The sequence below is a fragment of the Alexandromys fortis genome, unplaced genomic scaffold (assembly GCF_014885135.2).
Source record: "Alexandromys fortis isolate MF-2015 unplaced genomic scaffold, M_Fortis_MF-2015_v1.1 scaffold_133, whole genome shotgun sequence".
Lineage (NCBI taxonomy): Eukaryota > Metazoa > Chordata > Mammalia > Rodentia > Cricetidae > Alexandromys > Alexandromys fortis.
In genome coordinates, this window is record NW_026068030.1 from 3,345,194 (window position 1) to 3,357,547 (window position 12,354).

Here is a 12,354-nt window from a genome sequence, read left to right on the forward strand (position 1 = left end):
GCCCCACTGTCTCAGTGGGTGGGTGCACCCCCCGTGGTCCTGACATCCTTGCTCGTGTTCTCCCTCCATCTGCTTCTCATTGGGACCTTGGGAGCTCAGTCCAGTGCTCCAGTGTGGGTCTCTGTCTCTATCTCCATCCATCACCAGATGAAGGTTCTATGGTGATATGAAAGATATTCGTCAGTAATGCTATAGGATAGGGTCAGTTCAGGTTCCCTATCCTCAGCTTCCCAAGGGACTAACTGGGGACATCACCTTGGGCTCCTGGGAGCCACTTTAGGTTCTTGGGATCTTGGGGGTGGGGTGGGTTGGGGATAAGGGGGGACAGGGAGAGAAAAGTAAGAAGGGGAGGATTGGGGGAACTTGGGGAAACAGGAAGATTGGGATAAAGGAAGGTTGGATAGGGGAGCAGGGAAGCACATATCTTAGTTAAAAGAGCCACCTTAGTGTTGGCAAGAGTAGCTTTTGCTTGATGGTTAACTTTCAAATACAGTATCTGTAGACCTTCATTCTTCATAGTTTCAGATGCCTTTGTTTTGGTCAATATCCTTCCAATTGCTTTACAAAGAAACTGAGGTTAGATGAATAACCAAACCACCTTGGTTGCCTTCAGAAGGTTCTGGGTTTCCCAAATGTAGGCTGTCACTACAGATGCACCTGCTTCACCTGTTCCTGACACCTGTCATGTGAAAAGAAAATAGAGCCTATGGTACTTCTTTGGGAAGAGGGGTGTGTGTGTGTGTGTGTGTGTGTGTGTGTGTGTGTGTGTGTGTATGTGTGTGTGTGTGTGTGTGTGATGTGGCAGTGTCTTCTATCTATCTGTTGCTTTCATTGGTTAATTAATAAAGAAAACTGCTTGGCCTGATAGGTCAGAACATAGGTAGGTGGGGAAGACAGAACAGAATGCTGGGAGGAAGAAGGGAAGTGAGGCAATCGCCATGCCTCTCCTCTCTGGGCAGATGCCTTGGAGCCAGCTGCCAGGTCAGACATGCTGAATCTTTCCCGGTAAGCCACCACCTCATGGTACTACACAGATTATTAGAAATGGGTTAGTCATACAGTTTCTGTGTTATTATTTCAGAGCATAAGCTAGCCAGGTGGCCGGGAGCTGGGCGGTGGGAAGTGGCCCATTGCTCCTTCTACGTGTGTGTGTGTGTGTCTGTGTGTGTGTGTGTGTGTGTGTGTGTGTGTGAATAAAAGGATATCTGGATACTTTAGCCCATTTCTCACTTAAAATAAGATCTTTTTTTCACTTCTTTCCTTCACAAATGTAAAAGGAGATGTTGTGTGTGTATGTCTGTATATGTGAGGTTACATGTTATACATGTGTGTTGAAGCTCAAAGTAGGTTCTTGGTCTCTTTGTCCATCACTTTCCACTTTATTTCCTGTGGCAGGTTCTCACCTGACCAGAAGCCTTTTACTTGTACAAGTCTAACTAACTAGCTTGCTCTAGGGATCCCATATTTCTGGAGTCCTGTGATTCCAGGAGGCCCCCCATATCTGCTACCTTTTGTATGTTTTCTAGGATCCATTCTTTAATTCTTATCTTTCATGGCAAGTGTTTTACCTACTTAGTTAACTCCTCAAAGCACCATAACAGTGAATTTTTAAATAAAAGAAATGAAAAGCATTATTTTCATGTTTCTGATGTGAGAAGATGAAACTTCATAACTGGAGAAGAAAGTATACCTTTGTCTCTGTGGCGTTCTTCACAGGTTTCTAACTGTTTTTTTTCTTTACAGGCTTTTCCTGGAAATGTCAATTCTGACAGTGTGGTCCGACATGACCTGCAACATGCCATTGTTGCCCGTTATGTCCGCATCGTGCCCCTGGACTGGAACGAAGAAGGCCACATAGGGCTGCGTGCAGAAGTCTACGGCTGCTCTTACTGTGAGTACCAAATGCCAAAGTTACATTGGTATCATGGGTCAACATCATTGAAATTGCAAACTTTATTTTAAGTTGCTTACACTTTTTAAAAATGAACTGTCACACACATATGTATGTACATAGCACTGGGTTGTTTTTCATATTTTAGGATATAAATATATAACACATATATGCATGTAAGGATATATTAACTGAGTGCTGAGGAGGTGAAATGACTGCCTGGACTGTGTTAAATCCCAAGGTCTGTTCTCAGGACCTCATAGTTAAATGTGGTGTTTGATGCCTGCAATCAGAACAAATAGCATGGAGAGACAGAAAATCAGAAATTCAAAACCATCCTCAGTTACATAGTTAGTTTGTGACAATCATGAGCTGAGATGAATGATATCTTGTGTCAAAAAACATTATTTTAAATAGAGTACATTAAGAGAGGGAGATAGAAGTGATTTTTCTTACTGCACTGAAGTAAGTATTGGTTAAAATGAATTAATTCTTATGAATTATTTAAAAGCAGGTGATCTACCCAAGATCCACCCTTCTGGCATTTGGTAAAGAGTTAAGATTCATTTTTGAAGGCTTCCTATGACTCACCATGCCTCTTGTCTTGACTTGTCATTCTTCTTTAGATGTCAAAAACTGGAAATTTTAAAGTTTTTCAATTTTTTTATTTGTGTGTGTGTGTGTGTGTTTGTAAGAATGTGTTTGTCCCGTGTGTGTGTGTGTGTGTGTGTGTGTGTGTGTGTAGTAAAGGAAAACTATTTGGAGTTGTTTTTTTTTTCTTCCATCATTTGGTAATGAAGACCTTAGATTGTCAGGCTTGGTGGCAAGTGACTTTAGCTGCTGAGAGAGTCTGTCAGCCTCCACCACTGGGTTACATTTTTCACCTTTTAAGTTCAATTTTACATAAAATGTTTCTTTTTATTTAATTGTGCTTTAATCTCCATCTTTAAAAAGTTCTTAACTATATAACACCTAAATCTAATGGATCCAATATGTGGATTTCGGGGATTGGAAGGCTGCTATCTGTTTTCTCTGCTTGCGGTAAAGTGGGCCTCCCATTGTCCAAGATTTTCCACAGGAGTGTCAGTAGGTATCTAAAAGTGTAGCAGTGTTGAATCTTATATACACAGCTGTTCATTGTGCACACACATCTATGTTAAAGTTTGATCTATGAATTAGACATGGTAAGGCATTAAGAGATTTGCAATACTAATGAAATAGCACAATTAGACAATTTGCTGTAACTAAAGATGCTTAAACCTCAGAAGCCCTTTTTTATTTCTGTAATTTTATATTGAATACTTTAGAAAATAGTTGAATGTGGGGCACTGAAACCTTAGAAATCAAAACATCAGATAAAAGAGAGGAAACTAATGTATTTCTCTTTCTCTTCTGCCCTCTTCCTTTCCTTTCTTTCTACCTTGGCTGCTCTTTACCTTTCTTCTGGGCCTCCTTATCTCCCTGTATTTGTATTTACATCTGCTGCCTCCATAGGATCCCAGTCACATCAAAACTCTATCTGCAGAAGTTCCTTTAGGTCAAATCTGAGGGTGGATTCTTTTAAGAAGATATGTCTTCACTTATTTTCTTTGTGAATTCTTGCTAACACAAAGCCACTTTAAAGTTTGCTGAATTTTGAAACTACTGGACAATAAAAATTTTATCTGCAAACACTGGCTTCATAACATTAAATTTACAGTATTGTATTTTCCTGTCCACCCAGGACATGTTTTTTTCTTATTCTACCAATTGCACAAAGTAGAGAAAACGTAGGAAATAGATCTGGAGGGGAATTGGTTTATCAGCTTCTGCAAGAAATATCCAGTTATACTTTTACCTATCATTTCTTACAGACACATAAACATAAATCGTCACTATAACCCTAAAGTGCAAAATTCCTTCTTTAAGAAGACTTTAAAATTAATGGAATACTTAATATTTCATAATAAAGAATATGTAAAGTTTTCATGTCTATGAGAATTTAGTTGCAAAGACTCTTGCAAGCAGTAGTTACAGTAGTTACAGATATAATGAAACAGTATCTTCTGAGTTCAGAGACAAATGCTTAAGAATGCAATAAAGTGGCCAGGAAAATTATTTAAATATTCATCCATTAACATTATTTGCTCATTGCATTATAAACACATATATCTATATATTCCATATATAATGAAAATTGGGATAGATTTAACTTATTGGGAAAATGTAACATTTCAAGGAAATGAGTTATGTCTTTGGGAGAAGCCAACACAGAACCCCAACATAAATTAAGGTCCTTTCTACTGTGTTTTATGGTATTCAGAGACACAGAAGACAGAGCATCATCAACTGGTTTATTTTATTAAAATCTTTGTTAGAAATAGCCATATTTTGAGATATTAATTATTCACTCTTATTCTACATATAAACTAACATTCAAATTGATAAGCATTTAGTTGTCTTTAGCTTTTGTTTGCTTGTTTTAGAGTTGCTGTTAGTGTTTCTGATGGTATAGATATAGAATTTGTGAAACCCTGTCATGCAATGTGACATGGGTCTTTCTATCTTGATATCAGAACAGATATGATTATCTGTATGAGACCCTCATAAGATTTGCTCCACTTGTTCTGTTGGTGCTGAGGGATGAAATAGGCAGTGCATATGCTCAATGGATTCTTTTACTCCAAAGTATATATAAGCTATTAGCATGGGCTGTTGGAGAGAGACACTTCTTCCTTGTTGTTTCTGCCTATAAGTTGATCATATCATACTCAGTTAAATTCATGAGTTCCTCAAGGTTAGCCTTGGGTAGAGTTATCATTTTAGTATGTCCTCATTTTATTATATACAGTGGAAAGATGCTTACTTTTGCCTCCTTAATAAAGAAAATACAAATAGAGAGTATGGTATCATATTAATGAGTGGTGTGCATGCATGCTTGAGAGTGTGTGTGTGTGTGTGTGTGTGTGTGTGCTCAACTTTGGTCAAATGGACTAAAGATTTTATAAACTGGATGTATCCATTTTCATCTTCACAAGTTCTATGAGAATTCCTGTTTGTCTACAAATCCAGACGTTTTAAAATTAATTTTGAGGTTTTAGTACATGTTCATTACATATCATTTAGCTGTAGTGATGAGTGTCCTGACATTTTAGAGAGGTTAGAATTGTGGATCACTACTGTTATCTTTTTTTGAAGTATTTATTAAACATATTTGCTCATATTTCTGGGTGCAGTCCTTATTAATTAATTAATTAGTCAGTTTTAAATGATCAAAGCTTTTTCTCTCTCATTTTCTCTCTCTCTCTGTCTCCCACAGAGCCCTTATTATGAACTCTAGACATCTCATGTTTAATGTTTTTCTTTAGAAGTAATCATTTTAAAATATGTAGTATAACTGAGGTCATTTAACATTCACAGTAAAAGAGAGTCTTCTCAGTTGTAGTTTAAATATGACAACACGCTCTATAGTCATAGAAGTCCAAATTTAAGATGTAGAATCTGTTCCCTCAGGGGAATTTTCATCACACCTGTGCTTTGACAATCGCAAGACAGGAAGAAGAAATAGCTGAAACAAAACAGGAGGCCAAACTTTCCTAGGAGAAGCCTTCCATGGAGCAAACATTATATGTGTCAACATTTATGTCAATAAATATCAGTGCAGTATATGATAAATGAAAACATAACATTAAATAAATATAAGATCGAAGTTGAAAAATAGCATTATAATTATTTAGGTAGTAGTCCCCAAACACATTAGAGCCTGATTCTTAGAACCTAATTCCTTGCTAAAACTAAGTTTGAAGATGTGATCAGCAGTCCTGGCACAAGGAATGCAGCATGCATTACCTGGGTGAGAAATACCTTCCCTTAGGTCACTCAGCTGAGGGAGATTTCACAGGTAGAGGAAGAGGAGGCACTGTGGACCCTGACACCAGAATGGCAATAAAGTAATTGCCTATCAAAAAACGCTGCAGTGACCAAATGCTGTAGGAAAAAAAAGGAGTCAGCTCAACCCTTTGATAGAGTGTGGCCTTGCCCACACCTTGATTTTATCCCTAGGAGACTAATCGCTGAATCCTGTCTCAGGACAATACAAACAAAACCAAAATCAACCTTCTAGATATGAACCGAAATTTGTGATTGTTCTTCATAGCTCAAACAATAAAGCCATGCTAGCGACAACATGATGTTAGCAAATCAATCTTTACAAGAAGAAGCTCTCGAGCAGTGCCCTCCAGCATCCTACAAATGTTCCCTGCCTGCTCCAGGGACTGGCCGCAACTACTTATCAAAAGACTCAACATCCAACTATGACAACCAAAAGAGTTAACTTTGTAGTTGTTTAAAATTTTTGTGGATGTGAATTTAAATAATGTGACTTCTGGCTTCATGTTAGAGTGAGGAGTTGGAAGAACAAAGCCCTCTTTGCTTTTCCTTTTATGTTGGTGTGATCCAAACAACCCATAACTGTTGTTTTATTTTATTTTTAAATAATACCCTCTCAGCTTTTTTTTTTCCTTAATAGTCTGAGGAACTCATTGCTGTCTAATGGTTGATGACTACCCACTCCTCTGAACACTCCAAAGGTACAGAGCACATTCTTCGTAGTCTGTTTTTGAAAAATGTACATTCATTTCACATTTTAAAAAGGTGAACTATACTCATCGTAGGAAAACAATGTGTGACACATTTATGACTAACTTTCTAGGAGTTACCACTGTTTAAATGTATACTGAAATATGAACTAGAATGGACACTTAGATGACTTTGCTTTGCCTTAATCTTCTACACTCTTCAAGTGGGAAAGGCAGTCTGGGAAATGTAGATCAGACTCGTCCTCCCACTTGTCTCTATTAGTAGGTAGAAATGCAGTGTGTTCCTCGGTCTCAGCAAGGATGACTATAGCCTAGAGTACTCCTGTGGAAGAGAGAAATGCGTTCTTTCATCCTTCTACAAATGCCTTGAAGGCTTGTCAGGGGTCTTTCTTAATGGGCAGCTAAGGGAGGGAGAGGAGAGTGGGAACACTCTGCTGAGTGAGCACATTTGTACTCCATGCTCCCCTCTTACTTCTTGCAGTTCTTCCATGATCATTTTGGCATTTGAGAAATTCGTCTCCTTCCAGGCTGAAAACAAAAACTGCCTCTCATTACCTCATATGGAGACGTTTAGTTCCAGGCCATTGCTCTGCAGCCTTCATATCCTCTCCTGCCCTAGGTCCCTGACTTTTTCTGAGTTCTAATTCCCCCCCTTGGAAACTCACTTGCTCAGTCCCCTCTGCATTTAGTTTCCTTCAAGTTAAGTGAATCTAATCCATGATGTAGTTTTAAAATCTCATAGATGTAGACAACACATATCAGCTCACTTGCCCTTAATCCTGCACTGACCCTAACCATTTTACTCCGCATTGAAAGTATGGCAGGAAGTACAAAAGAGAAGCCTCTGTTTAATAACCGTAATATATGGTTGCTTTATATAAGCATTCCATTTACAGAGGACAAATGTGCAGTGTAATGATAATTTCCTATAGCAAATTCTAAATTAGTTTTTAACCAGAGCCTTCACAGCTGTTAGATTAGCTGTTAGATTGAGAATTGAGAGTACAAACTATTGTACTATGATAACATATATATGCATCCCAATATGTATGATCAACTACTAAATTCTAGATGATTTAACCTGAGAAAACCATAGTAGAAAGTTGGCACAAGTATGTCTAAAGGAGCCAAGAATAAATGCTACACAGACCATGTTCATCCTTTTCTGATGGGTTAGTGTTACATCTTCTTTCCAATAACAACATCCCTTCTAGGGACTACAGCTAAATCCCCTAGATACATTCTACCAAGACAAGAAAATACTGCCATGCACTTACATGTACTTTGCTCACAAGGGCTTTTGTAACTTCCACACACAGTAAGCAGTGAAACCTGAATTTGGTTATTCACAGCACCACAGAGGATAAATTTTAAATAAAAATGATAGCAGAGTTGGTTTTATTTAGAAGTTAAGAGGGACACACATTGTCTAAAAAATATACCCAAGCTTGAGGTGGTAAACATTCATTTCAGCATTCATTGTCTGAACACTTTAGTGTCTAGCTTTGCAAAGCCTCTTTGTGTGTGTGTGTGTGTCTATACTTCACTATACTCATATGCCCTTTATTAATGACACTAGTTGTCAGATATAGGATGTACTCTTATCCAGGAAGAATCCCAGTTAATGTATGAAATCTGAAAAGTTATCAAATCAGTCCACATTCTATGGTTCTTTGTATGTATAAATTTTCAGAAGTACGTCAATACAGAGCTGTATTTGTTTATTAAAATCTACAACAATTGAGATTATTTTAGCTGGGCATAGAAAAAAAGCAGCTCTAACAAAGAGCCTGTGCTGTCCTGTTTAAATTGCACATTTAATCTTGTATGGGCAGAGGGAATACAGTGTTCTCAATTTCTCTGATTCTATCAGGGAACATTTCTTAATTGTCATATGTATTTGGGCATTTGGAAATAACTATATCATGATCCATGTCCTCTAGAGGACTGTGTTTTGAAAGAAGATGACAAGTAAGTATCTGGCTATGGAGGCACGAACAAGACGAATTAATCCGCATGGGTGATGGCATAAAGCAAAAGCCAGCCACCCTTTACAGAATGACAGAAGTAGGATAAAAAAGTATTTCAAATGAGAAATTTGTACAACAGCTAAAACTAGATTTTTTGACTGCTGCTTATTACTAAAATGAAAGTGTTGAGTTCAAATGAACAAAAATGAACTATTTTAATATTGCCTAGCATATTAATACATTTTATGAAGATTGATCAACTTAATGAACAAATTACATTACACTATTTATAAAGTATTTTCTAATTTACCTTAGAATGCAAATCTGATAATATCACATCTGTGCTTAAAGAAAGTTGATAAGGTTACATTGACTAGGAAGTCTATAATTAGTTTGAAATGGACTTTCTCTGTGTTTGTATAAAATTCCACATCTAGTCATTGAGCTACTGGCAATGATGTCTGCTATTGGGGAAGGTCAGTTTTCTTCAGGATTGTTATCCCTGAGAGGTTGCGCATTTTCCAGTGGGTGGTTATAAGTCCACACACATACAGGTAGCACTGGGTAGACTCACTCATTCAGCTTACAAAACAAAACACATGAAGTTGGAAAGGAAAATTAGGAGTAGGGCAGGCATGGCAGAGGAGATAATCTGAGTAGATTTGATCAAAGCACATTATATGTATACATGAAATTTTCAAACAATAAAAAACATAATAAAACCCACTTATATATTGGTTGAGTATGATATGTAGACAAAATGCAACTCAAAGTCTGATTTGAGGATGAAGCTTTATTAGAACATAATTAATTACAAAATAAGCTAAATTTTAAATAAATAATGTAATTTCTTTCTACTCACCAAGCACTTTTGTTAGTTTCATAGTATATCATTTCTCTCTTGCATTTATGCTCCACTAAATGAAACTCTCCATTTCAAAACTCACAGCTGACATTTTTTTACATGTGTTCATGCAACCTGTTCTACTTGCCTGGAAAACAGCCCACTTTTCCTACACCTAGAGAACTTTTCTTATCTTGCAACATAGAGCTCCAATATAATTTTCATTACAAATGATTTTAGCTCTGGAATAGTCTAAATCTTGTTTCTTACTACTTTCTTTATGAATGGGAATTATTTTCCATAATATCCCCAGACTGTAAGGTAATGAGTAGACAGCCAGGCAGGCATTGACCATTAATTATATTTTCATCTTATTAATTAACATTTATATAAATATGCAAGAAATATTTTCTGAAGTAACTAATATCAGATATTTATTATGTCAATGTAATTTATGTTCTTAATGAAATATTTTAATTATTTGAGTATGCAAAATTGTTTTATTGGTTAAGGACACATATTATATATAAACATATATACATGCATACATGATTACATATATATATATTTGTATATTATATACATATATATAATGGTGCTGGGGATTGTACCTAGGATCTTATACATGCTCAGCAATTGCTCTACCCCTGAGCTACACCTCAGTCACTGATGCATCATCTTGAATGGTAATGTTCTGCTGACCTACAAAATGTTTAAGTAACTGGCATATTCAATGCATTAATAAATGCTTTAACAGAGTTACATGAAGCAAAAAAAAATCAATGTTTCTTTCACTCACTTATGTTTTTAGTCAACTATTTGTAGTTAATATTAATTCAAACTGCATTAACATGAGACTTTACATATGTATAAAATCATGATGTTATCATGGGCTTGATTCTTAGATGAATTTGAAAATATATGTAAGTCAAAATAAATATGGACAATAGTTTCCAATATGAGTTCCAAGAAAAGCAGCTACTTAGCACTGCCAGACAAGTGTGTTAACATACACAAGACATGCAGGGTTGTTACATTCCCACATTGTTAGATTAAGAAAATAACACAAATGAGTGAGCTTCCTGCCGAACAGAAATTACTTCCACAGTGGTGGATTTTTCTTCAGTCCTTTTAAAAGTATTTTATACTTCAAACTGAATCCAAAAGTTTTGTAATAAATAGAGTATATGTGCATTCTATGTTGTATAAATATAGCTTCCTTTGGAAGTGATAATGAAGCAAGAGAAGTCACTCTGATATTTGGGAGATTATGAAAACTATGCCCAGGTTATCCATGCCTTGTTTTCTCCTTACTTCAGAAAATGCCAAATGCAAGCTAAATATATTAAAAGATAAAAACATTATTTAGCATTATATTACTTCACTTGTCAGTTGCACAATGGGTCTAACTCCTGGATCAACATTTGAAAGCAATGTTTAAAGTGAAAAAAAAAAAGTTAATCAGGAAAAACATATTTTTCCTGTCTGTGATGAGATAGGTTGTCAGGACTGAATTATTTTTGTGTGAATTTCTGCAGTGGTAAAATAACTACTACTGAGTTGGCTTGATGAAGAAGTGAATGTAACCTTCTCCTTGGGCACAAGTTCGCATTTTGAAGACCTGCTTAGCATAACACTGATTTAGATGTGAAAATTGCATTGCTTACCAAGATGTCTAAGTTTAAATTTACTCTCAAGAACTTTAAAAGTGAAGTTGACTTATAAAATCAACAGAACTATAATAGCTAGCAACGAACAGGGAATGAACGTGCATTTATGCTCCTCTGTGCTTCTGAATTATGAATTGTTTGCTCCTGTCATAGAAATGAGATGATGTGATTTTTTTTACTGTCTACAATCATCCAAAATTCTTTCATTAAAATAATTTTCCATGAAAAGTAAACAAAAACAGAAGTTTACACATATTATTGCTTCTATTTGACAAAGTGTTGAAAGAGAACTATACTCAGGTGTGCGTTACAAATTACCATTTTAATTAGTGCAGAAAGATCCATATGTGCACCCCACCAGAATGTTAAGGCTAAGAATTTCCCCAAAGACCTTCCAGGAAATACTTTATTTTTCTACTGAGACCCAAATCCACAGGGTTGTGTGACTTGCATAAGAGAGTTAATTATAGTCCTGGAAACCCTGTATAATCCTCAGCCCTGACCGGCCTCTGAAATTTAAAACTTTTCATCATGCTGAAGTCTCCCCTGATTTCTCTTCCCTACTCACAGTGACTTTCTACAGTCTAAGCATTGACCCACAGATGATGTAATTTTGGGTCTTCTTATGAACATAAGCATGGTCTGGCTCATCAATTATCACTATGAGAGCATACAGAAGATATTCAGTAAGGACAGTATCTCAGTAACTGTCTACCTTCCAGATGTCCAAAGGCGATTTAGATGATGAGATGACTGATTCTTCTATAATGAAATTAGGGAATAACTCACAAATAAACAGAGCTCATGTTCTCATGCATTTGGAGACAGAAAGTTTATCCATTTTAGCCAATATTTTCCTCAGGCAACCCCAGTTCTGAGAGACCTTACCTTCTGCACAGAGCACAGCAATACTTATTGAGATATTGAAAGTCAGGAAAGGTCTAAGTCACAGAGATGTACTTTGTCAACATTTAAAAATCAGGCATCCCTGTTTACTGAAAGGAAAAGAAGTAAAAATTAAAATACTGCAAATATATACAAGATTCTTTTATTAGTTTTTATTCTGAGCAGTAAGTCTTAATATCTTCTTACCTGTTGAAATTGACAAGTCAAAGGTAAATATTGACGCAGACAGTTATCATCATCATGACGAATTAAAAGGAACAATATAATAAAATAATCATTTAGTGTGATCACTTCTCAAATACCAAGCAATCTAAATCAAGTAAAGTAGATCTTACCAAAACTTATTTTAAAATGCTTCTGCTAGAATAGCAGCATTTCTTTTATTAGGTTTGAAAACAATTATCAATTTTAAAATTATAATTCTTTTATTTAATATTATATATTGAAAATATTGCATTAGTCTTTCTAATCCTCATGTTTTTATATATATTTTTTT

The 12,354-nt window shown here is 36.0% G+C and overlaps 1 protein-coding gene across 1 annotated transcript in view; it reads left to right on the forward strand.

Annotated features, from left to right (window-relative positions):
- Cntnap2 (contactin associated protein 2) overlaps positions 1-12,354 on the forward strand; it is a 1,600,222-nt gene that overhangs the window by 345,485 nt on the left and 1,242,383 nt on the right. Inside the window, exon 5 of the mRNA XM_050164469.1 lies at positions 1,744-1,891. Within this exon, the coding sequence (XP_050020426.1) occupies positions 1,744-1,891 (148 nt within the window). The remainder of the gene's footprint in view (positions 1-1,743; positions 1,892-12,354) is intronic.